The sequence below is a fragment of the Cheilinus undulatus genome, linkage group 13 (assembly GCF_018320785.1).
Source record: "Cheilinus undulatus linkage group 13, ASM1832078v1, whole genome shotgun sequence".
Lineage (NCBI taxonomy): Eukaryota > Metazoa > Chordata > Actinopteri > Labriformes > Labridae > Cheilinus > Cheilinus undulatus.
The window spans coordinates 38587750-38614301 of NC_054877.1; the positions used below are offsets into that span (position 1 = coordinate 38587750).

Consider the following 26552-nt stretch of genomic DNA (forward strand, 5'->3'; position numbering starts at 1 on the left):
TTCATAATGTTGTCTGAGCATGTCCTGACCGCTCGCCAAATGTAACCTTGAATACTATGTTATTTATTGAAAAAGCTTCATTTAGTAACTCCTCGTATCTCCTGACATGTCTCTTGTAGCTAAGTCTCGACGTACACTCTGAATTGTAATGTTTACATCCAGATAGCTGGCGGTCACCGCCGACTAGCCTGACTACCGTGGAGCAGCGCTGCTGCTTCTGCAGCCAGTCAAGATGGACACCGCAGACGAAGGTAGCTAATGTTTAAACTTTATTAGTCACATTGTAAACGGTATCTGATCAAGCCAACCGTACTGTGCCACAGCAAAACTCAAATTCAGGGTCTCACTGTACGTTTTTTGTTGATTTTGTTCACAACTGACTATTGTTTCGGAATCAAAGTAACCGTTAGCCGTTTAGCTCAGTAGACTAGTAGCATTAGCTGTAAACCGTTAGCTATCAGCTGATGTAAATACAAACAGCAGCGCTAGCTTTCTGAGGCTTTTTTGTCTTAAATATATATGTTCTCAAACTCACATAAAGAAAATAACTTTTAGACGACAGCCCATCCTTATTGAACGTATCAAACGAAGGCTAATAACAATATAACGGACAACAAATGTAACTGGTATCATAACATTAGGGTACTATAGTCAGGCAGCTAATGTTTCTTTGTAAATCAGCCAGTCCTCCTGCTAAACCTGTTTTCTTACGAAGTCATACGGTTCTAATTCAAGAAAACATTTTAATGGCGCTATTATATTATGGTGTCTTATGGTTTTGGACTAAAGTAACCCTGGAAAGTAATACTGATACCTCCTATCTGAGCTGTTTTGAGTTACAGAGACTTGAATTGCATTGTTTTTTTTTTTCATCAGTGCACTTTTACTCCGGTTTTTGTTGACAGTCTAACAACTTTACTGTAGATATTTGCACTAGTATTATGTTCTTGCATCCCAAGCTATTTATAGTCAGTTTATTTTGGTCATTCAGTCACATAGGTAATCCAAGGATTACAGTTTGCCCTACTGTTAGTATATGACCTGCCCTTTTCTATTTATTATAGACCACAGGGATGGGATTATTGTACAGTTACCCTGCTTAAAATTTACTAAACTAAAAGTACTGGTCTATAAATCTACTCAAGTAAAAGTAAAAAGTACCTAAAGTTTACTTCAAATACTGAGTGGCTTCGATTGCAAATTTGATTTAACATGCAGTTGTGGTTTTAAGTTCTGCATTTTATTTGTTCTTCAGCAAACACAAGCAATAAATATTTCTGTATAATGGCCAAGACAATATTAGATAGATTAAACATCCACTGCTCTTGCCTGCAGGCTGCAAATATATTTTAGGATGACAAAAGCTGATGCATGAATCAGTATGAATTGCTTATCTTTACTGATCTACTTCAGTCACAGTAGTAAATTAATGTATTTGTTAACTCACAGCCCTGTAGCAGTTATCACATTAACAAAGGCTGAACAATTTTGAAACAAACTGATTATTTTAAACAATGACAGAAATAAGTTTTTTTGCAAACTATTCAAATTTTGAAGTAGAAGTAAAATTACTGATTTGCAAATGTACTTAAAAAAGTACAAGTACCATAAAGACCATTCAATTACAGTAATTAGAGTAAATGTAATTAGTTACTTTCCACCCCTGTCAAAGATGTTATCTTAGTTTTAAACTCATAAAAGAGAAAGAACTTGGGTGTGTTTTTATTTTGTTGGCATCATGCTTTCTTTCTTAGTGGTGCTATGAGTTTGTGCTAAGATTAATCTCTTATTCATTGATAACTTGAATAGAGATGCAACAGTTCTAGGTCAATTATATGAATTCTTGTTTGAGTTAACTAACGTTTCGGTATGTTCTTGTGTGCAGCAGACATCTGCAGGGTATGCCGGTCGGAGGGCACCCAGGACAAGCCCCTCTACCATCCCTGTGTGTGCACTGGCAGTATCAAGTTTATCCACCAAGAATGGTAGGTTCACTGACCAATGTGTAAATATGTGTACTATGTTATTTAATCACATGAAAACAAAGAGATTGACTTGAATGTCTTTGAATATAGTTTATAAATGTTAACCCCCCTCTAAATAATCTTATGTGAACACAAACAAAAATAGGATAAATGTATTTGGTCAGGGGTGGTCTTACTTGAGAGTCTCAAGGAAAGCATGGTTAGCTGACTGAATACCTGGTGGGTATGTCACAAAGCAAGATAAGAGGGTAAACTTGCTCTGTTAAGCCTAGAGTCAGAGTTCTCTGTGTGTCAGAGTTGGCTCTCTTTACCCGGTATCATTGTTATCATGATAGGGGTCATTCTACAGAGATGTACATTTTTCTGTCCCTAGCCTTTACTGTAATATTTCATTAAGAAAAAAACTTTATAAACACATTTTTTATTTTTGCATTAAACCATGTTATTTTAGCAAGTATACCATCTTGAGTGATGAATATTTTCTTTTTAGACTTTGACTTGTGAAAGAGATACCAAGCATCACAAATGTGACTGTCATCGGGGTAGGATAGGGTAGGATTTAAGGTTAAAATATTTTTTCTTCCATCCTAGAAACAGTAATACATAGTACATGGCCTTCAGATATCTCAGGTAAAAGAAATTATTGGAACAAAATGCCATCTAAATGTTATAAATTATGTCGTGATGAAAGTAATTGGCCCTCAGAGTCATGTCAATGGCGTTTCCCTGTTAGAAAAAAGGTCATTTATTTTGGAAATGAAATCATGGTGATGATGTTACTTGACTTCCTGTAGCTCTTTCTTGGTGATCTATGTAGAAATGCCCAATTTAAGTCCCCTGAACCTTATTTTTTAAGAGATTTTTAAAAATTATGTCTTGATTTCACATGTAGTTTTAGATGGCATCAATGGTGTAACCCACTTTTTTGTCAGGAAATTAAACAAAAAATATATTACAAACAGACTTTACTGAATATATCCTGATTTTTAACATGGGTTTTGATTCCATGTAGCAGCCTTTTTACCTCCGCCAAGGAGGTTATGTGATCGGCAGGGCTCAGTTTGTTTGTTAGCAACATAACTCAAAAAGTTATGGATGGATTTTGATGAAATTTTCAGGAAATGTCAGAAATGATTGTGAACTGATTAGATTTTGGGAGTGATCTGGATCACCGTCTGGATCCAGGAATTTTTTAAAGGATTCTTCGCTATTGGGAGATAGGGCTAATGGCGGAGGTCTGCACTCTCCATGTGCCTTTCTAGTTGTTAACTGATTTTTTTTCTGGAAAATGTCACAAATGTCAGCAAATTTATGCTTGCAAAAATGAAGTGAGCAGAGTGAACTTACAAGATGTTCTCTGTTTTCACAGCTTACTGCAATGGTTGAAACACAGCAGAAAAGAATACTGTGAACTATGCAAACACAGGTTTGCATTTACACCAAGTAAGTTGTTTGTTTTTTTCAGTAGATTGGATCAGTATGCTTATGATACTTTGATTTGTGATAAGCTCTTCTTAGTGCTTAATTAGTCCTGTTCACATTGTCTGTTAACATGCATCCTGGTTGATGATTTCACCAGGGTGCTCTGTGTGGCAGGTGTATCTGGTTTAGAATGTACCTTAAATTTATTAGAACTAAGCAGGGAATTTTCTTTCACCCTCTTCTGTGTGAAACTAAAGTCATTTATCTTTTCATTCATAAAGAAACAAGTTTCTTATTTAGAGCTGTCTCCTTGTGCACTTGTGATGGGGTCATCTAGGATGCATGGTAATACCAGTGTCAACCAGGGGCATCTTATATGCCATAAAATGTAGTATATAAGATGCATTTTAAGGCCTATATTTCCATTTAGAAAGTGGATACCTGTGCAAACAGCATACTAAAATGCTGAGACACACCATCATGACATGAGTGTAGCCCCCAAAGTCACATGTTTACATTTTGCCGTACAGATTCTGATACCAAGTGACTGCACTTCAGTACATACGTCCAAATTCGACATTTTGCATTTGTAATATGTCTTCACTTTCCTGCCACTTATGCAAACAACAGCCCATACATCATTCTTGGCTCTGTTACTGTGGAGTGAAGCAGCTGGTAATAAGAATAAATGCAGCCACAAGCTAGAAAGCTAGCAGTGCCTCTTGAACAGCTTTTCTTCCCTGTATTGTTATAAATATGGGGTCCTGGGTAGATTGAAATGACAAGTAAATTCAAGACGACAACTGACAAGGGAGGCGCGATGTGTCGTCTGCTTACAAAACGAAAGGAGTCTGGCAGCATATCACCTAATGTAGAGCCATTTAGGATCCTAAAAAGCAGATGTGATATTACTGAGCTGAGCCAAATGATCCTGATAGAAAAGCCACAGAGCCACAGTTCCCATCACTGCAAGTCTTGCAGTGATGATTGTGCATCCACACAACCAGAACAGTCCACATGAAGGCATCCCAGACCATTTCCATATGCAGTCAGGTATATCCATAGCTAGCTTTAATGATTAGGCTACCACTTGGTATCCGAATGCCCAAGATGGATGTTAAATCCATGTTAATGCAAGGACCAAATGGGGGTTAAAAGTTTGCCCCCGCTCACTGTGGCTGCTTCACTGGTCAAAACATGCAAAGGTACAAAAGGATGTAGGCCAGGCTGGCTGCGCCACTTTGGGACAGCTTTTCTCCCCCATCAAGTCACCATCCGATGTTTTAGAAAAGATGGTATTCTTTGACCATTGGAAAGACAGAGTGACTTAAGGGTTGTGGGTCCGCATTTTAGAAGTGTGTCCTCATTACTGTAGGCTGAGAGTTTAGCTACCGTACCATACTGCTAGCAGGAGTGCGAACTCCTCATACCTCTACTGTCCTCTCTCTTTTTCAGTCTACTCTCCAGACATGCCATCTCGCCTGCCTGTCCAGGATATCTTCGCTGGGTTGGTCACCAGTATTGGAACAGCTATCAGATACTGGTTTCACTACACACTGGTGGCCTTTGCCTGGCTTGGTGTGGTGCCTCTCACAGCATGTAAGTTAAAAAAAAACCTGTTAAAAAGCAGCAATGAAAAAGACCTGTATTGTTATAGTAGTAATCATATTATTTCTGCAAATAGAGGAAATGATACCCTTTACATCAATCAGTATTTATAAAAATCACATTTATCAGTCATTAAAGTTTTAGAAGGACTGAAACTAGATAAATATAAACAGGTATTAACTTCCCAGACTGCTGGAGAATTTAAGGTCAGTGAAGTCCTTGCTCATTCATGGATTGCTTTAACTTTAGGAAGGCAACTTATCTTTCACCAGGCTCACTGAAAGAAAATGATAGATTAATGAAACAAATGAAACATCTACTGATACAGACCCTGTGTTTGTTGCCAAAAACTGGTCTGTATAAAAAGAAGTTTTGCAACAAATAGAAAATTTCCTGTCTAAGCTGTTATCTCTTAAAACAAGTCAACTGATTCAGTCTGTTTTTCTTGCTGGGCTTTTGTGTTCTGCCTCAGATACTCTTATAATCTATCACATATATGCTGTGAGAAAGTGATTTATTTCAGCTCAAGTGCAAGGACATTTCAATGAAAGGAAACAAATATTTCTAAGATTATGTTTTCTTTTGCTTTCCTTCCAGGTCGGATTTACAAGTGTTTATTTACTGGCTCTGTGAGCTCTCTTCTTACCCTGCCATTAGATATGCTTTCAACGTAAGTTTGAATCCCTCTCTGTTCTTTTTACTTATTCTTTCTTTGTAGATCCTGATAGTTCTAAGTATATCAAGTACTAGTAAAGCTGGTTGTGATCTAATTTCAGATAAAATTGTGTGTATATAATAGTTTCCCTGCGTCCTGCTCAGCTCTCTGGGTTTAGGTATTGTATGAAATAGATGACAAAAATCTAAATGTTTTTCCTCCTCTTGGCAGACAAAACCTGCTTGCAGACTGTCTCCAAGGCTGTTTTGTGGTCACTTGCACTCTGTGCGCTTTCATCAGCCTGGTTTGGCTCAGAGAGCAGATTGTCCATGGTGGTGCTCCTCTCTGGTTAGATCAGCATCAACCCCCACTGGTCCCTAACAACCCTCATGGTCTTGCACCAGCTAATGAGGTGAGATGTCCTTACAATACTAGCTGACGTTGCTCTTTTTATCTTCATTAATGTGCAGCTGGATAGATGGTGACTTTATTGTGTATTTGGTTCCTCTTTTGATATACCACTAATTCCCTCTGACATAGGTAAAATGGCAGGCTTGTTAGTTTTTAATGATTTAGGGTGCAGTACTTTATACAGATGTGTTTCACACTGTGCCAGATGATGGTAATAGGTTATTTAGCTTTTTCTTCCTGCATGGGTTAACTAAGGACTGCAGTCCTTTTTGATACCAAAATATGCTTGCTGTTTTTGTATTTAAAGATCAACAAACCATAGAAAATAGGTTCTTTGCAATGCAAAACTATGATTGCTACTGAGCATCTGAAAACTCCAAATTGCCTAATGTTACAGAGTGCAGAAAAGCAATAGATCAGAAACATTTGTAGAACTTTAATCATTATTATGTGTTTGTGTAGGTCCCAGGTGGTAACATTGACGTCAATGCGCAGCCTGCTGCAGATGATGCAGAAGCCCGGCACCCCGCTGACCCTGCTCCAGATGGGCTGGCACCTGCTAACCCAAATGCAGCTGTTAACCAAGGAGAGGAGGCTGAACTTGATGATGAAGAAGAAGATGATGACGGGGAGGAAGATGAGGAGGAGGAGGACGATGTGGATGGCAGGGAAGAGGATAATGCAGATGCCAATAATGGAGGACAAGGTAAGCTCTGATGTTGAGGTGTTGTAATAAACCTACACTGGGAAAAGCATCCTACTCATCAGTACAGTAAGAGCAGCACATGGTTGGTTATCCACACTGTTTGATTTCTTTTTCTGTCGATTCTTTTTAGAAGATCTGAACTGGAACGCCCTGGAGTGGGACCGAGCAGCAGAGGAGCTGACCTGGGAAAGGGTGAGAATCTTTTTTTTTTTTTATTTATCCCTCTGTCTCTTGCTCCATAAAAGTCCGTAATGAGACTTAGACAAGACAAAAGAAAAAGAAAGTAGGTTAGCAGTTTGTAGGCCAAAAGATTGCCAGGCTATTGAAGTGTGTTTTAAACATGGCTCTTGAGTCTTTCACCAACTTAGTGAATGATGCAGGTTTTAAAATTAGACTCTCTGCCCTAGCTTGAGAGCAGCCTGCTACACGGAAACACATGGAGCTGCCAGTGGCCAGTTTTCTGGCAGTATTTTCTGCGATGTGCAAATTTTTTTTTTTTTTTTTTTTGTTAAGATTTATTTTGGGCATTTTTGTGCTTTTATTATTGATAGAGGAGGACAGTGGATAGAGTCAGGAACAGGGACAAGAGTGGGGGAGAGACAGGCGGCAAAGGGCCTCAGGCTGGATTCAAACCCGGGCTGTCCACGTACATGGGGCGCGCCTTAAAGCCCCGCGGTGTGCAAATTTAGCTATAAAGAACAAGATTGTACATACTTTATTTGGGCCAAAACATGCTACTCTGAGACAAAATAACAGTATCCAATGGCTCCATGGAAAGATCTGTCAATGTGTCTGTAGTAACAGTCACTTTATTATCACACTGCTCTTTCCTCATACCTCTGCTCCACTCATGTGGCTGTTGTTAGCCCTGATGGTGGCTTTTACTCCAGTTTGACAATTAAGTCAATTGTCATAATTATGCCACAGTTAAGTTTGTCAAAAACACAATTAAGTTGTTGACATAATAAGGGAGAAACACTGTTGAAAAGTGGCACTGTCAGCCTCTACACTGTGCTAGTCCACTGTGATAAAGTGCTGTTGGCAATGATTGAGGGAGAAGGAGCACTCAGTTGTGCACAGCAAAAACTTAATTTCATCGTCTGTCGTGATGCAGCTCAGTTTACCATTAAAGTAGGTTATCAACAGTGCAGACTGCACTCTCTGTTAATAGACCGATGCTCTCCTAATATCTCCAACATGTGTTCATTGTGCATTGATGTCTGCATGTCCACTCCTTATACTCTCTGCTCTTTAAATCATAAACAGTGAACCATTCATATTGGCAATGTCTGTGTAAAATTTTGGTGTGAGGTTCACTTCCTGTTAAAATGCAAATTGTCGTGGATTTTTTTGTTAATAAAATGGATGCTTCCTTGTTGCACTCGTCAAGATCTCACCTGTACAGATTTGTGCCATACAGGAATATTGGAACTGTAATTAAGACTTTACTTATAACAGGCAACTACTGAAAATGGTGGGTTTAAATGGGTGTGGGTCCATAAGTACAGATAACAGGACATAGCAGGATGGACCGGACTGGGAGAGAATGTTAATAGGCTTGAATAGTGTTGAGTAGGGTCAGGTATTGTTTGGGTTTGTTACGATACCGGTGCTAGGTAAATACTTTTACACTAGAACCTGTGCCTGAATGGTGCCTGAATCTATACTCTCAGAGATTTAACAATACTTTTATGGTTGCAAAGCAACATTAAACTACACATTTAGCAATTACTTGACAAACCCTTACTAAACTCTTAGAAATTGTATTTCCTGCAAACAACTCTACTCTCTACTTTAACTACATTATCTAATAACTTATTTTTTGCTGCCTTATTAATGTGTTACGCCCACTAGAACTTGCAACTTTCACTTAACATTTTAACTACTTATTTTTTTAATTTGTTTTTGATTACATTTTAATCATGAAGTTAAATATTATAATAATGCATAATGATTCATTGTCTGTGTGCCTACAAACCTAACACACTGCACAGAACTCAAAGGCCCAACTAGGGACCAGAGTTGGAAATTAACAATTGCTATAAACTCTCTGTGCAGCATATTCAATGTAAAGCAATAATGATCCATGCAGCTCAACAAAAAGTGCAATTTCCCTGAAACCAAATAATTCAGAGAAATATCTTTAAAAGAACTCAAAGTAAAGAAAATAAAGATGCAAGCAAGCACAGCAGCGAAATGCATACAAGATGTTCATGTTAGCTGAAATAAAATAGGTGTGGGCCTACATAAATAGATAATTAATTTTAGATGGTAATCTGTGCCTGGGTCACAATGGGGTGGTAAGATACTGGAAAGAGGCACCAAAATCCATAGTTTGATTTTGTTTGGTAGGTACTGAACATGTTGGCACTGGTGCCACAGTGATACTGCATTTCCATACTCATCCCTAGGGCTGAGCTGGATTTTTTGGACCTGGTCTTAGCTCTAAAGAAGTAGTAGTAGTAATTGCACCATAAAGTATCATTATGACCTTTCTTCTATATGTGTCCTAGATGCTGGGACTGGATGGCTCTCTAGTTTTCCTGGTAAGTGAATTTAACATCTTTATACACTTGGTTAAATGGTGTCTTCAGTATATTTGAACCTAAATTCCCCAAAAATGACCTAATGGGTATTGTTGTTGCACTCACAGTCCCCCATGTAGATATGGTGAAATGAGAAAATGATTTTAAATGAAATATTAAAAATGTATGGCAGCCTTATAAAGTAGCTTATGAAAATCAATCAGGCTAAGATACTACATTGGAATCCCTTTTTAACAATCTCTGTTGAACTGATTGTTAAAATAATGCTTAACAATGTCCATTGCTTTATAAGTAGAAATAGCTAAAAGAGTCCCTTCGTTTATTTGTTGTTTTTAGGAGCATGTGTTCTGGGTGGTGTCTCTAAACACTCTCTTCATCCTGGTCTTTGGTAAGTGTTAAAATGTAATGGACTGTATATTCTTACATTATTATCTTTTAGAAGCTGGTGAGGGTTACTATAAATTATTTTTGTTATCTGAATATATATTTATTGAAGCAGGTTTTCCTCCTTTAAGAAGAGATATAAGACAGTTCTGTGTAGCGCCCAACCAATAAGGATTTAGGTAGCCGATGCCAATACCAGTATTAGGGAATAAAAAATTCGGCTAAATTCTATGCTGTCCAATTAAATTTTTACATAATTAATTAATAAAACAAATAGCTGGTTCTGATCACTTCATTAGACTAAACATTACTTCTAAAATGTTGACTGTCAGAACGCTGATAATTCTTCTGTATGCTGCTTACTGAGGTGGAGGTGTTGGTGTGAGGAGCTTCATATTGAGGAGTTTGTGATATTTTGCCATGTCCACTCGCAAGCACCAGAGTGTCAAAATATTACAAACACCTCTTACAACAACAACACTCACTATAATCTTTATTTTTAATGTATTTATTTTATTTGAACATGTATAAAATTGAAAATAAAAATAATTTAAAAAGTAAAAAACAAACAAACAACAAAGAACAATCTGAGATTGTCACCATAACAAATACAGTCACCCATGCTTTTGCGAAAAAAAGGAAAAAACAAAAAGATAGACTGTTGATAATATCTTGCATTTGACGCACGTTTACATGTTCAAAAAGGAGTAGGCAGAAGTAAAAACTTATTTAAGCCTACCCCTTTAATCTCAGTAATAAACATAAAGAAGAATGAATCCTCTCTCTGACAGAGTCAACAACATTTACAAAGTCATACATTTATTGAAGTAGGATTCATGGTAAAGATGTTGTTATTGGTGTGCATCACATCACACAGATGTGTTTAATGAAGTGGTCAGTGAGTGTATTTACAAATGATGAATTTATTAGCATTCGTAGGCAATAGGCAAGTGGATAAGTACTGTCATAAAAGTCACTGAGGTGTTGCACCGTTACATTAATTGTGTCGTTACTGACTGCAAAAGTTTACAGCTAGCTAATGTTAAGCTAGGTTATCCTAGCTTTAGCTTGCTAAGATAAACAGATAAGCCACAACAAGGCAAGTCATGACTCATGAACAAACGTGTTGAGTTGAAACAAGAAACCTATAGACTAATATTTTATTTCACAAACTAGTTATAAACTGACCCTAGAGGCAAACCGTACTCTTCAACAAATCTGATGCTCAGCTCAGCTGCTGTGGGCTCCGGTTCACTCCCCTCTAAGGAGGTAAATATGGAGCGTGTGACATGGAAGGAGTCGGAAGGCCCTCTACTGGATAAATGATAGAACACAGACATCATGTCAAAGTAAAACCAAGTCATATTTCCTGCATTTTATCAGTGAAAATAAAACTTTTGGTTGATTAACAGTTATTTGTAATAGGCTATAATCGACTGATTAAATCAGCTGGCTGATTAAACAGTAGTTCTGTTTGCCTTCACACACTTTACATGCTTCTTTCCTTGGATTCTAACTCCGTATTTTCCCTCTCTAGCTTTCTGCCCATATCATATCGGCCATTTCTCAGTAGTTGGACTGGGCTTTGAGGACTATGTAAGTGACATCAATACCTAAGGAGACACTTTCTCTTCACCTTTTCTAGTTTTGAGTTTTGCTGCGAAGTGATATTTTTTATGTAGATGATATATGATTTCAGATCAAAGCCTCCCACTTTGATGGCCTCATCACCACCATCCTAGGATACATCCTGCTGGCTGGAGCTCTCATAGTTTGCCATGTATCCTTAAAACAGTGCTATGTGTCACACTCTCATATCAGCTCATTTTGGAAATGTTTAACAGTTTGACTTTCAGCATATGAGTCATTTTTGTTTCAGTTTAGTGTTTGTGGATGGTTACAAAAAACTTCTTCATGATCAAGACTGATATTTTACTATTTAGCTAGCTATTTAATCATAGCAGAGATGAAAAGGTAGTACAAGTGGGCATCGCATGAAAATTGTTTGTGATAAATAATCAATTTTTTTTCCTAACTTACTGATTCAGTGTTTGTATAACAGTTGTTAGTCCTTAACCATGCTTTCTTCAGGCATTGGCTTCATTAGTGAGGTTCCAGCGCTCCAGACGCCTCCTGGGTGTCTGCTACATTGTTGTCAAGGTAAATTAGAGATGAAAAGTATTCATGTTTCCAAGGAATCTTTTATCCAACAAGTAAAGTTTGTATTCAAAAATAATGATTTTGTGTTTTGCAGTTACAGGAACAAATTATGAAAAAGGTAAATTGCATTTTATTGTGTGTTATAGGTGTCCCTTCTGGTTGTCATGGAGATTGGCCTGTTCCCTCTGATTTGTGGTTGGTGGCTTGACATTTGCTCACTGGTAAGACAATCATGCAGACTAAACTAATTCATCCAGTCTGCATTGACTCTAATTGTTACAGATTTATTTTAGTCATGACCCTTTATTCCTTTAAATAAAGGCACAGACTGTAATTCACGATTTTGTTCATTGCAGGAAATGTTTGATGCAACTCTTAAAGACAGAGAGCAGAGTTTTGACTCAGCCCCTGGTACTACTATGTTCCTCCACTGGCTGGTCGGCATGGTCTATGTCTTCTACTTTGCCTCCTTCATCCTTCTGCTCAGAGAGGTAAGTGAAAACTAGGAGGAGAAATATTTCAAATCATTTTGTTTCTGAAAAACTTGTAGTATCAATCTCTCTGCATTACTTTGTAGGTGCTCCGGCCAGGTGTGTTGTGGTTCCTGAGGAACTTGAATGATCCAGACTTTAACCCAGTTCAAGAGATGATCCACCTGCCCATCTATAGACACCTACGGAGGTTTATCCTCTCTGTGGTCAGTCCTATATCATTCAGCTCTGTCCTTTTCAAAAGCCAGTCTTTGGTAATATAACAGTATCCAGATTACTCTTGCTAACTACATAGGGCGGCTGATATAATGTCAAGAAAAAAAATGAAAGGGAATGTGTTTTGAAAAGTATTTATGTTCAACAATAGAGAGATTTTTACATGCCCAGTAACAATCCTTGATATGTCATGTTTTTGTGTTGTTTCTGTATTTTCAGGTTGTCTTTGGCTCCATAGTTCTCTTAATGCTTTGGCTTCCCATCAGAATTATTAAGCTTCTTTTCCCAGCCTTCCTTCCCTATAACGTCATGCTATACAGGTACACAAAATCCACACATCTTTTTTTATATGAAATGAAATTTTATGATTTTGAAACCGATAAAAAGCTGTAGTTACACAGATAATATGCTATAAACTGAATGTGTCCCAACAGTGATGCCCCGGTCAGTGAGCTGTCTCTGGAGCTGCTGCTACTTCAGGTTGTTCTGCCGGCACTCCTGGAACAGGGACACACTCGCCAGTGGCTCAAACGACTCGTCCACGCCTGGACGTTCACTGCTGGATACATGCTGTAGGTTTAACCCACACAGTCACACATTCCAGCATTAGATGTAGAGATCAAGCAGAGGCGGCAAAATTAACATCTGTCAAAATAAGCGGTGCACTGATCTGATACCTAGGTTTTGGGTACATGCATAACCCATGTGCCTCGTTGTGAGGATGAGACTGGGAACTGAGGCCCCTCGAAATGCCTTAAAAGCCTAAAATTAGACTTTAAAAATCAAAGTCTTAGTTTTGCTTACAAGATGATACATTTTAGATGGCTCTTTGATAAAGACATGTCTTTATTCAAGCTAAGTTTTTAGCAAAATGCCTTCTCTTTTGATCATTTTTAGTATAGCCCTCAAAGTAGGTTGCCGGCTAGTTTTTCTTTTTTGTTTTTACATGTAGATTTAAGCACACGTGAAGTGCTCCACCTTATCTGGTGATAGTCTGCACACTTGTTGAGCTTTTATTGCACCCTTAAAGCTCTCCTGTGTCCCTACCTGGCAGGTTAACTCTGATTAAGTGATATGTGCGTGGAAGTAATGGGTAAATGCATGTTATTTTGAGAAGTTGTTGGAGCTGAGTCTGGGGCTGACACTTGTTAACATTTTACAGGATTTTGCATGTTAAAAGCCTCTTTGCAGTGAAGCTTTTTCCTAGTGTAATAATAGAGCCAGTTAATGTAAGCACTGCTTGCATCTAAGCTTTATTTCTTATTACATTCACAAATACTATCTGCATTTTCTTGACTATATTGTAACATTTTTTGTCTTAAAATGTGCACAGAACACACAATGGAAGATGCAATGGGGTCATAAAATATATTTACAGGGTCTTGAAAAGGGTCTTAAATTTAATGTTAAATTAGAAGATTAGAAATCTGTATAGAAGTCTAGCTTTCTAAGACACTTTTGTGTGATGTGTTCAACATTAAATAGGTAAAAAAATATAAGAAGTGTCTGGAAAAACACCAACTAAGTTTATGTCACAACACAGTCATATCAATATGACAGCAATTATTCATCTGTTGCTCCTCCACAGTGACCTTCACTCCTACCTGCTGGGTGATCATGAAGATGATGAGGATCAGCCAAACAACAACCTACCTGGTCGCCTTAACAACAACAGAATCCCCGGCCTCGGTGAAGGGCTTCATGCTGCACATCAGGCCATCCTGCAGCAAGGCGGTCCTGTAGGTTTCAGGTCGTATCACCGGCCCATCAACTTCCCACTCAAGGTGACTCACAGCGCTGTGGTAACTGGCATCATCACTGTTGATGCCTTTTCCGTTGCTTTGAATTTTCCATGTGTAACAGATTTTTCTTTTGTGTATCCAGATTGTTCTCCTGGTGGTTTTTATGTGTGTGACGTTGTTACTGGCGAGCTTGATCTGCCTGACACTGCCAGGTAAATTGTGAGGCTTTACTTTCCCCATTTTCAATAATTCTTTACACCTGCATTAATCATCCTTTTCCTCTGTGTCAGTCTGTGCAGGTCGCTGGCTGATGTCCTTCTGGATGGGCAGTGCGATGGTTCATGAGCTCTACACAGCAGCCAGCGGCCTGTACATCTGCTGGCTGTCCATCAGAGCCGCCACTGTACTGCTGTCCTGGATGCCTCAAGGACGCACGGTTATCATGCTCAAAGTCCACGAGTGGACGCTCATGGTAATGTGGATGTCTTAATTATCCTCTGACTCCACTGTAAAACTGTAGCTCTCCCTGTGTCGTATGGACTGTTGGTTTTGACATGATATCTGGTTTTAAACAGATCCTGAAGACAGTGGTTGTGGCTGTCATGTTAGCTGGTGTGATCCCTCTGCTGTTGGGTTTGCTGTTTGAGCTGGTAATTGTAGCCCCTCTCCGAGTCCCCTTGGACCAGACGCCACTCTTCTACCCCTGGCAGGTAGGGCTGTGAAGTTTGTATGTTTTAATGTCAGCTATTAAATCACTCACGATGGCCCTCATTTATCAAACATGTGTACACCAGAAATTTGAGTGTAAACTTATTTTAGCACACAGATCGGCATTAATCAATCTGTGTGCCCAGATCCCATGCCAGGTCTGAGCCTGTGTACCCACATTTTCAACTCAGTGTTGACTTACTTTGCTGTGTAAATCTAGCAGTGTTAGATTAGATGTAGCTTTTAGAGTTTATTTAGCAATAAACCAAACTTTTGACCATCAATGTGAGCAATATTTCTTTTTTAATGATATTGAGCAGCGGAGGCTTTCGGATGATTTCCCCCCATTGTTATCTCGGATGAACCAATGTTTCTTTATTGATAGATTTAAAAAAATATATGATCGACAGGCTGACATCAGTAATCATTTAAGTTCCATTGTCAGTGTATTATCACTTGGAAAATAACATGGTAGATTCAAGGAGAAAAAAAAATGCAGCTATTTAGAATAAAAAGATGAAACTTGAGAGGGAACAAATTAAAGGTTTAGCTTCAAGGTGGGTTAGTTTAGGATTTATTAGGAAGAGGAGTGTATTACTAAATAATTTGACTGCATAAACCTGGAGTGTGTGTTTAAGAGCTGACCACAAGCACAAAAAATAACTTGGCACTGGATCATAATCAATAAGCATATCTGGAGACTTCAATAATGCAAGAAAGGCGGCACAGGGGTTAGCACTATTGCCTTGCAGGGAGAAGTGTCCTGGTTCACTTCCCAGTCAGGGCTTTTCTTTGTGTAGTTTGGATGTTCTCCCTGTGCATGCGTGGGTTCTCTCCAGATCCTCTGGCTTCCTCCCACCATGAAGGACACAAAGGCCCTTGCACACCAGGGAGATTTTTTTTGTAAGAATAATTAACAAAGTATTTATTTTTTGAACCTGTAGCAAGTCAATGCAAGCTTCCACACCAGCACGAAACTGTGGCAGATATGTTTTTTAACCTTGGTCGAATTTTTCAAAGTTTCTGGCCAATCAAAACACCTGCCGGTGCCGAGTTTTAAAGTAGATAGAGAAGCAAAAATGTGGTCCTCAGGCCTAGTTTAGTCTACCAAATACTGTTTAGACATACATGAGATGAGGAATTTGATAAATAACCACATTTTAAATCAAAATCACAATTTTGGGGAAAAAATGCAGCAGTATTCTTTTTTCAAATCATTCAGCCCTAATGACACAATGAGAAACTACACAGACTTCTTAATTATTCACTGTGTCCATGGGAGATTATTTCTTTGAAAGGATCATAGGTTATTTTTGAAGTGGCTAAAAAGTAAAAAAAAAAATCTATGTCGCTAAAATAGGGAATGGAAAGGAGTGTACTCTAAAAAAACATGTTTCTGATGGTCAACAATGTTTGCCAAGTGTTTTACATTAGAATGGATTAGGCTTTACAGGGACTTGCCCTTGGTTCTAAACAGATGTTAAGTTAGGCCAGCACTCTCTTGATTGTTAACTGATTGTTTGTGTTTGTGTCAGGACTGGGCTTTGGGTGTGCTTCATGCAAAAATCATTGCTGCCATCACGCTGATGGGTCCTCAGTGGTGGCTCAAAACCGTCATTGAACAGGTCAGTCTCTCACCCATCATATGTCAGAGCAAATCTGTAATAACAACTTTACAAACTGGTGCATCTAAACATCATGTGTTTATGTTTTCGCAATTAAAAACTTGTGTATACGAGCATATTCTGAAGACCAATCCCACTTTTGTTGGTTATTCACCATTACATACTAAAAAACGTCAAATTAGTGTTGTTTCAAAATAAAACTAAATTCCCAACACCTTGCTCTTTTCCTCTGTCCCTCTCTGTCAACTTTTGCCCCGTCCCTGTAGGTGTATGCTAATGGTATCCGAAACATTGACCTCCATTTCATCGTGCGAGGGCTGGCTGCTCCTGTCATTGGTGTCCTGCTGCTGTCTCTCTGTGTTCCCTACACTATCTCTAAAGGCATCACACCACTGCTGGGTGAGTCTCCTTGTATTCTCATGTGTCTGGTTTGTGTTCTTTTTACCGTAATGTCACAAAAAATCGTTATAAGACTGTGAGGAAAAATCACGGTTTAGCTTCCTTCAACATTGTAGCTTTCTTTAATTTCTGCTTTTCTGTAGTTCAGTTGTTTTTGGGAGTTTGTTTGGGAGTTTCACATGAAATGTGCAATCTTGATAGTAATCAATTCTACAAAACAAAAATTAAAAAAGATTATTGCTAGACATTAGCAACCCTGCAAAGCAGATGGATTGGCCAGATTACTTTTTGCCCCTGTACAGATCCATTTTGCAAAAGCTTCAATCTAAAACAATTCTGCCAGGTCTGAGCATGGATCACACCAATCAGCATAATCTAAGGAGAACGAGGTGGTAGTTACAGGCTTGGTTTTATTGCACTGGAAGCCGTTACTACTAGCTTTCAGTGCAGTAAAACCCAGCCTGTAGCAGAAGCAGCCAGCCCTTACACGATGAAATAAAGGTCAATGTTTTGGATACCATTAGCATGAAGTATGCAACCTTGATAGTAATCAATTCAACAAAACAAAAATGGAAAAAATTCATCCAGAAAAAAGTTATGTTATTCTGAATTTATTGATTGTCTCATTTATGATTCACAGGAAGAAATATTTAAGAAAGGAATTCTACTTTGATCCTGAATAATCGAAGGAGAAAAAACCTGACATCCCCACAAGTAGATGAATCAAGCAGAACCAAAAGTGTGCTTAACTGTGATAGCCCTCATGTTGTTTTGAATTTGGCTTAAATAAGAAAGTATTAGAGACAAATTCAGGCTCAGAGGTAGCAGACACACTCAGGAATTATCAGACCACAGCAAAAACCAATCCACACTAATTTGGACTCAGGGCTCATTGGAGAAGTTCTTTTTATGCAAAGCCCATCCAAAGCACCAATTTTTGTTAAACAGTTGTTTTTGATGTTGACTCAGGCAACACTTAGATGTAAAAACAAGTCAATTACATATTCCCAACCTTTGTAGTAATCAGCATTTTAGTCATCCTGCAAGCCAAAGTGCAATCGATTGCTTTTTGTCTTTCATTTACCTTGTCTAAATTCCCCAGACACTCACTCATTAAGAGTAGATTTTGTTCCACTATTTATTCTGTCTCCCCCTCTATGTTTGTAGGTGTGCAGCCAGAGATGCAGACGCTGGTGGAGAGGAGGATCTATCCATTCCTGCTGATGGTGGTCATACTATTGGCCATCCTGTCCTTCCAGATCCGACAATTTAAACGTCTCTATGAACACATTAAGAATGACAAGTAAGTAACCAAAATCAACTCAAGTCTAACTTTATGTATCAGCACATCTAAAGCTCACTGCTTTATTTGGGCTTTAAACTACTCTGAATGTTTACAGGTATAACATCTGTACAGCACTTAGCCACAGATTTCATACATTTTATAATAAGTGCAACAATTCGGCGTACAAGAATCTAATACCCAAACCAAGCTGTCTGACAAATGACAGCAGGAACAAAATATCAGTCTTGTACTTCAAGTTTCAAGTCACTTTGCCAATGATTTGAACTCATGAAGCAGTATAAAGATCTTAGGCCTCTAGTGACTGCTCAGATTGCTGCTCCAAAGGCACGGGATGATTTGCAACTTTTTACCGGTCCTGATGAAGGTTGTTAACATTAATGCTTAAATCTCAGTGTAATTAAGGTCAAAGCTAATGCATTAAAATGTTTGTCGTACATTGATTTTATGATATTTGTTGTTTCAGGTGTACAGTAGTTGGCTACCATGGTTTGGCTTCAGCTAGATACTACTCAACTTGGCATCTTTTTACTCACAGTTATGGAAAATAATGACATCAATGTGCCTTTTAATTTCTCATTTAACTTAAAAAACTCTTGTAGCCAAGTTGACAAATGAAGTTATCAGCACCTTTTGATATCAGGCATTTCGCTTTTTTACCATACAGTTTTAAGAGAATATTGCAGCTTTATTATTAAACTTAACTGGGTTACTTACACAGAGAAAGCAAGCTGGAACCCCTGAAAAGTGTAAATGCTGTCAGCTTAACAAGGGATTACTGGACATCAGTAAGTCGTTTTGTACATGCACTCCTACATGTAAAAAATGTGTATGAAAGCGTTAAACTACTATCTTAGCACTTTGGAACTGACTTCTCATTTCAGACTACACTATTGTAATAATGCTGCACTTGCTTAAATAACCAATCTAAAAGTCAAGATGATTAAATACATTTCCTTGAATTATATGATTTCCAAGTCAATACAGTGGTATGAATAGCTTCTGGTTAAGGACATGAACTTCATGTTTTGTTGTGGAGCGGAAAATAATTTAATTCAAAAATAAATTTAAAATTGAGAGTATTTACAGCCCAAAAAAATGTTTGTTGGACATAGGGCTGAATGATATCATATTTCTAAGACAATGGCGATGTGCGCAGGCCCAGTAGTCACATTGCAAGGACGTGCAGTAGTCAGGTGACCCGAAACACGTCACATTCCCTCTTCTGTGCTTTTGGATTTTAGCCAAAATTGCTCGTTTCTTGTGTCCTTTACAAACATGCAGTTAAGTCTGCCTGAAATCACCAGCAGCCATCCATTCATCCATCTCCTTCTGCTTATCTGGAGCCCGGTCGCAGTGGAGCAGGCCAAGCAAGTTGACCCAGACATCCTTCTCCCCAGTAATATTTTTCAACTCTTTCTGGGGGATCCCGAGGCGTATCCAGACAGGATATATCTTCCGGACGTGCCATTTAGGACTAGCCATTCCTAAAGGATTGTACTATGATACAAATGAGGTTTGATATGATAAACTGTTCAAACTTAGTGTTATCAAACATGAATCCAGTGAATAGTAAGCTGTTTCTCAATTTCTGCCTGAGAAAATATTGCAATCACAGAAAGTGTCTCTGTAGTTTAATTCACTAAGAGTTTGTTGAAAGATATCATGATGAAAGAAAGATAATTTTCTGCTTTGGCACAAACAGATCCAGAGAGCAGACTGACTTGTGAGATTTTGATGTGTTATTTGTGAACAACTTCAAACTCAGATTTGAGAGGACAGACAGAAAAACATTTTTACAGCCAAACTGATCTGAAAAGAAAGAAAGGTGATCAATAAAGATTTCAACTAAAAACAACATCCTGGTCGTAAAATGTGTGAAACTGTCGACAACGACAAGGGGGCATATGTCCAAAATCCTTAAACAGTGCATGCTTTCTTTTCTAATAAGTCAGTTTGAGCTGTTACTGGGGGATATGTCTGAACTTTGTAGAGAGGGGCTGGTATCATCTCATTCTCCTGTTTTAGGCAAGAAAATGGGAGAAGCTTATTCTGGCCATGCCATTCAGTCCGGAGCAACACAAAATTAACATACTAGAGCAGTGATACTCAGCCTGCGGCTCTCAAGCCACATGTGGCTCTTCAGTGACCAGTTGCGACTCTTTTAAGGATTACTTTAAAGAAAAAAATCCTCCTGAAATCTTTATAAAGGTGAAAACTGTCAATAAGTCATATCAATAAATGTAATTTGACACAAAGAAGACAGACTTAAACTGCCAAATTCAAATGAAAACTTGTATATTATTACTGTCAGATGTGCACTGGACAGAGGAACATGCGTAAACGAGTGCTGAGGAAGTCCACTGGTGGTGTGTCTCTTCAGTAAGTTCATTCATTGAGGTGTGCTGTCTTGTGTTCAAAGTGAAGTTCCTAATGCCCTTATTTTAAAAAAAATTCTTCAGTCACTTCCTGCCAATGTTCTCCCACACTCGTATTTGATGATCATTTTTAAGATGCGCATCATCATCAACGAGCCAAACGCACAGGGATCACATTTTTAAATAATGTAAAATTGAGTAAAACTTGTCCAAATGTGGGTGTTTCATTTGATGTAAAGGTACTCATGACAAATACTGTCAAAGGGGCAGAAACAGAAAAATGAAAGCAACAAACTGGCAGGGCAGAACGATTTGTTAGGGTGAGCTGCAGGTGTGAGGCAGGGCCAGTTTTAGCCATTTGGAGGTCCAGGGCAAAGACCAATATGGGGACCCTCCCCCTTTAGTTGTAACTGTTTTATTTCAACTATGGAAAGATTGATTGTCACATCCCCGGTTTTGGAATGTGGCTCTCGCAATAGCATTTTTAAGACAATGTGGCTCTTGTATAGAAAAAGGTTGAGTACCGCTGTAGTAGAGAAAAGAAGGAGTATTGAGGGAGTAGACTGGCCAGAAAAACTGTGTTAACAGCTTCTGGACCGGGCTAAGATTTTGCCTTTTGAGAACCTTCACAGGCATCTACATACTCTATTTTACTACCAGTTAGTAAAATCCCCAATGTTAGCTAGATTGATGATTTTCTTGAACTCCTTTGAATGTTTAACCCTTTTATTGATTTAAAAAAAAATCACTCTTGGTCAATATAATTTGGCTTTTTTGAAAAACAAAACAAAACAAAACATAAAACCTCTTTAATGTCAAAATGAAAAAAGACTTCTGCAGAGATCTGGGCTTTGGCTCTCCCATTCCAGAACATTCACCCTGTTGTCTTTGAACCATTTCTGTGTAGCTTCAGATCTTTGTCTTGGTGGAAAATAAATCTTCCCCCAAGCCGTAGTTTTCTTGCAGACTGATTAAGACTCTCCTCCAGGATTTTCCAGTATTTTAACACATTCATTTTACCCTCTACCTTTGTAAGTCTTCCAGGGCTGGCTGCTGAGAAACATCCCCACAGCATGATGCTGCCACCACCGGCATCCCCACAGTAGGGAAGTTGTGTTTGTGGTGATGTGCAGTGTTTGGTGTCTGCCAAACACAGTGTCTTGACTGATAGTGCTTTCTTTATCAGAAATAAAGAGAAAAGAGAGAGCACATGCCTTGATGGATTTAGAATGATATGTAAACATGTCTGTGTCCTGTTTTTTTTTTTTTCCCAGGTACCTGGTTGGGCAACGTCTGGTGAACTACGAACGCAAGACAGGCAGGAGCACCTCCTCATACAGCACCTCCTCATAGACTGCTGAGAAAGGAGCTGACTGGCTCTGTCCAGCACTCAGAGCTTTGATCAGCTCCTGTGGTGAAATATTTTTATTTCCTCTGTGCTTGGCTGTCAACTTCAAAGAGAGCCTGTAAACTTTCCACTGCAGTGTAGTCTTCAGATTCATCGACATCTGCTGCTGTCAAAGGTTGGGAGACAAAGACTTTTAAGAGTGAAGACAGAATATGTCCAAAATCTGAACCAGGTTGTTTAACAACCAACAAAGACAGTCAGGGTGAGTTACTGACTGTCCATCTTCTCTTGTGTTCAATGCAGCTGGCATTTGTAGTTTTAGATGACTTTATTTTAGAGTTGAAATGGGGTCAGTTGAGCATAGATTTACCTCAGCTTGTGCTTCTCTTTGAATGTTTTTCATCTAGATCATACTAAGTCTCTGCTAACTGGATTTTTTTGACATTTCAGAGCTATGAAGGAGAAATTTGGACCGTAGTTAGAGTGCTTCTGTTCCACCTCTCATCAAAAAAGGTTGTCTGTGATAAGGAGGGGCATACGCAATGTAGCAACATGGTTTTTCTTTTTCTTTTTTTTTAAGCTGATTTTATTAGAAGTGTTTTTGTTGATTTTTAAGGAGAGAGCTGTTAGTGTTCTGAGGGTTTCTTAGGAGATGTAGAAAAAGAAGAAAACATTTTAGACATCTGGAAACAGCTCAGGACATGCTGTTCTTGTAGAAGTTCTCCTGTGATTTTTAAAAAAGAAGAGGTCGTTCTTTAGCAAATCCGCCTTCACACAATGAACAAAAAGTGAGGCTTCAACTCTGAAAATAAAACTGGATAAGGAGCCTCAGAACAACTCAGAACGTGCCTGTTACAATCTTTTGAAATCATTTCATTGAAACATTTATACAATAGAGTACAAGATGAATAAGCTAACTGATCCTTCTTAGAGTGATGTACAATGATACACTGATCTTCACTGGTGACCCATGAACTACACTGACAGTTTTCAGAGCCAATCAGCAATCATCTGGAGGTCATCTCTGTCAAAGTAGGGGCACAAGGACAACATGTATTATCTTTAAAGGACACTCCAGTAATATAGGATTGTATTATACTGTAGATAAAGAAGAAAAGATCAAAACTAAAGCTGCTGAGGACGAGAGATGAATTTTATTTCCTACAATTCTAATACATATCTAACTTGACTGTGTTCCCACGTTATGCTCAGTGCCCGGCAAATCTTCAAATTTAAGGCTCCAAGTTTGCAGACGAATGACACTGAAGGCAAATATTGTTATGGCTGCATATTCTCTGATGTGATAAAACTCCTCCATTGCTAGAGAACGATAACAGTCATGAGCTTTATTTTCACAGAGCTTGCTGAAAGAAAGGACATCAGGAAAGAAATTGGCACAAATCTGGAAAAAAGTCACACTAGTGTAGGTTCTGTGCAGTTGACGTCAGTCAGCAGTGGAGAACTCCTGTTGGGGGGCAAGAGGGGATTTCTGCAAAGAGAACTAAGAAAAGGCCACATTTTGAGCTGATAATGCCTAAACCAAGCGTTTGAAGTGAATATAAAACACTGTATTTCTAAGCTACTTTTGTGTCCTGAGAGCAGTGAAATATTCATGCCAAACAAAGTTTGGAAAACTCAAGCAAGCAGGGATTAAAAATATCTAAGGCCTGGATGAACGATGTCACACACAGCTCACATTATGGTCTATTTCCACAAAGTGGTTTGATTTAGTTCAGTACAGTTTTACCATGATTTAGCACATTAAACTCTAATCTTACCCATGTTTCCTTAGCTGATCTTCATCAAGCCTCGCTTGTTGTGACAGGAGATCTGTCTCTTTTAAGAGATGCAGATCATTTAGCTCAGCTCAGTAGAGCTGGTTGTTTGGCTCCAGCTCTTCATTTGGTAACAGTTTGGCTTTTTAGATGTGGATCAAATAACAGTAAAGGATGCAGGAAAGTAAACTGGTACTCTTAGCGGGAGCTAGCTACGATGGCTAGAATAAAAAAGCTGTTGAGTAGAACAAGCTTGTTTGTGAATGGCACATCATTACTCAGTCTCTTGCCCCATGAGGTTTACTCAGTTGATGGCACATCACCGTTTCAATTAAAAGCATGTTGAAATGAGGAATTTTTACATGTTAAAGGGGCTCAGCTAGCCTCTTAGCTCAGTCTGAGACTCCTCTAGACTCTTGTCTCCCTTCTGCTAAACAACTAGATGCTTTAAGGTCTGCTGGATGGAGCATTCGGGATCACGTGATTGAAAACAACCTATATACGCTGCAGTCTGTGTTTTGAAGTTTCCCAGAGGTGTAAAAAGGTCTAAACCATCTTCCCTTCCATTCTGCAACTCCATAACGTAGTTTTTGTGCAGCTGTGTAGCTCTTCTAGTGTCAGAGGTTAGAGCTGTTGTCTTACAGCAACAAGGTTCCTTTCTGTGAAGAGTTTGCATGTTCTCCCTGTGTGCATGCTTGGGTTCTCTCTGGGTATTCCAGCTTCCTCCCACAGACCCAAGGCATACTTGTTAATTGTTGACTCTAAGTCAGCGATAGGTGTGAGTGTGAGCATGCCTCTTGTGTCAGTGCTGTGACTGACTGGTGACCAGTCTAAGCTTTACCCCGCCTCTCGTCCATTGACAGCTGATAGGCTCCAGCCCCCTGCAACCCTGAACAGGACAAACTGTGTAGAAAATGGCTGGATAGATGTTTTCACCATGGGAAATATGCACCTCAGCTAAACTGTCATTATGGTAGTTGAGCTCTCAGCCTACATATCCAACACATACACCCACATATTTTTATTTTTTCCCTATCATTTTAGATCTTTTAGCCTGTGCGTATAAATAAATGATTTACTGCAGATGTAATGTGCTGGAAACTCTTGAAAATTCACCTTGAAAGTGCTTGAATTCAACTTTCAAAAAGGTGTACGAACCTTGCTCCTTATCTCCTTGCATCTGATTTGTTTCGTGCACATAAAAACTATCGTAAAAGTGAGGATTTGGATTCCTTAATCATTTACTGACTGGAGCTATTTTCTGTCAGTGACTTTCTGTTGTCTGAACCTGATTAGGACAAGAAATAGACATTAAAGTCTAGAGTAGCATGTAATTGTTATTCCCAAAATGTCAACCCATTTCTGTAAAGCTTTAGAAATTTCACTTCTGTTCAATCAGAAGCTCTCTGCATGGAGATTTGAAGTCAGCGTGTTGGTGTTGTCTCACTTGTGTGCTCACATTGTCTGTTCTGCTCCACTTACAGGAAAAAAATGTCTGATATTCACTCTCAACATGTTTCACAGCAAGTTTAATAAGTCACATTTCAAGGCCCACTGAAGAAGAGCATCTCTTACATTTAATATGTGGAATGAAATGGTGCAACAGCTCCACAAAGACAAAAAAAAAACGTTTTCAGACAGACATGAGTCCTCTTGAAAACTTTTCTGCTGCCAATGATGAATCCAGTTCTTGCTCCTAAAATTCTGAGAGAGATGAGTTCACTCTCAAGGTCTGTTTTTTAAAAGGTGAAGTAAAAATTAAGATTTTTTTATATAATAGCTTGAATGTGTTGCACTTTAAATCACTGTTTGCTATAGTTTAATAAGAATCCACTAACAGTCTTCACAAACTTACTTTATTGGTGTTAGCTTCCCACTGAGACATCAGTATTCACTGTGGTGACTGCACAATGATTTTAACTTAAGAGATGTTTTTCAGTTTCACACCTGTATCTGTATCTGCGTTTGTGTTCATGGTGTTTATTAGGAGTTTGGTACATCGACACTGCTTTTCTATTTTATGATATTGATTTACATTAACTCTAGAGCTGCTGTGTGGAATGCTCACATCATATGTATGAAGCTATTAAGTGACCTTTTAGTGTATAATGAACTGAGCTGGACACTTCAAATTTTGGTCTTTAATTTCAATTTGTAGAGGCAAATGATTTCTATTTTTATATGTTAAAGAACATTGGCATGTACTGTAACATACAGTGAACTACTTCAAAGGTCTATTCATTGTTGGTTCATGAATATGAAACAATAATAAATAGTTTGAATGACTTCTCTGTCTGAGCTGTTTTTCTTTTTCACACTAAGTCATCCTCAAATAAGCATCACTCATGTCTGTTTTTTTCTGGCGTAGATATGAAGTTCCCAACACCGCTGCTGTGAAATCTTAGATAACAATGAACACGACAAGGAGGGAAACGAATTCTCCCCCCAAAGACCGTGCTTTGTTTATATTTTCACTTTTTCTCCATTCTGCTTTTTTATCTTTTAATAACAGGATAGTTATCACTCCATTCACACAATTTATAGTAGGAATGCATGATTTTATCAGTCTGGTATCGGTAGTGGCAGATAAAAAACTGCCGATATTTTGCCTGTGTATTTCAGCATATATTGACTGTAAATTTTGTTCATATATACTAATAATTTAGTGGAGTTTTAGGCTGAACCATTGG

At 38.5% G+C, this 26552-nt stretch overlaps 1 protein-coding gene across 9 annotated transcripts; it reads left to right on the top strand.

Annotated features, from left to right (window-relative positions):
* Positions 1-26148, top strand: LOC121519844 (E3 ubiquitin-protein ligase MARCHF6-like). Of its 9 annotated transcripts, none has more exons than XR_005992745.1 (28): positions 1-251; positions 1886-1985; positions 3355-3428; positions 4863-5006; positions 5613-5685; positions 5902-6082; positions 6544-6787; positions 6918-6979; positions 9301-9333; positions 9670-9721; positions 11255-11313; positions 11417-11497; positions 11809-11877; positions 12024-12098; positions 12234-12368; positions 12455-12574; positions 12804-12904; positions 13019-13156; positions 14173-14368; positions 14469-14538; positions 14617-14798; positions 14902-15036; positions 16570-16659; positions 16926-17058; positions 18226-18361; positions 19083-20743; positions 21776-22349; positions 22538-26148. XR_005992745.1 is itself a non-coding variant. In XM_041802874.1 (27 exons), exons 1-26 carry the CDS (start codon positions 233-235, stop codon positions 20713-20715), a joined length of 2742 nt encoding a protein of 913 aa, XP_041658808.1. In that variant the 5' UTR covers positions 1-232; the 3' UTR covers positions 20716-20743; positions 21776-26148. The 9 variants fall into 9 exon arrangements, 3 of the variants coding, with proteins under 3 accessions (XP_041658808.1, XP_041658807.1, XP_041658809.1); XR_005992744.1 differs by having other exon boundaries at positions 19083-19877; positions 20390-20743; positions 21776-26148; XR_005992743.1 differs by having other exon boundaries at positions 21776-26148.
* Positions 26149-26552: the final 404 nt, after the last annotated feature.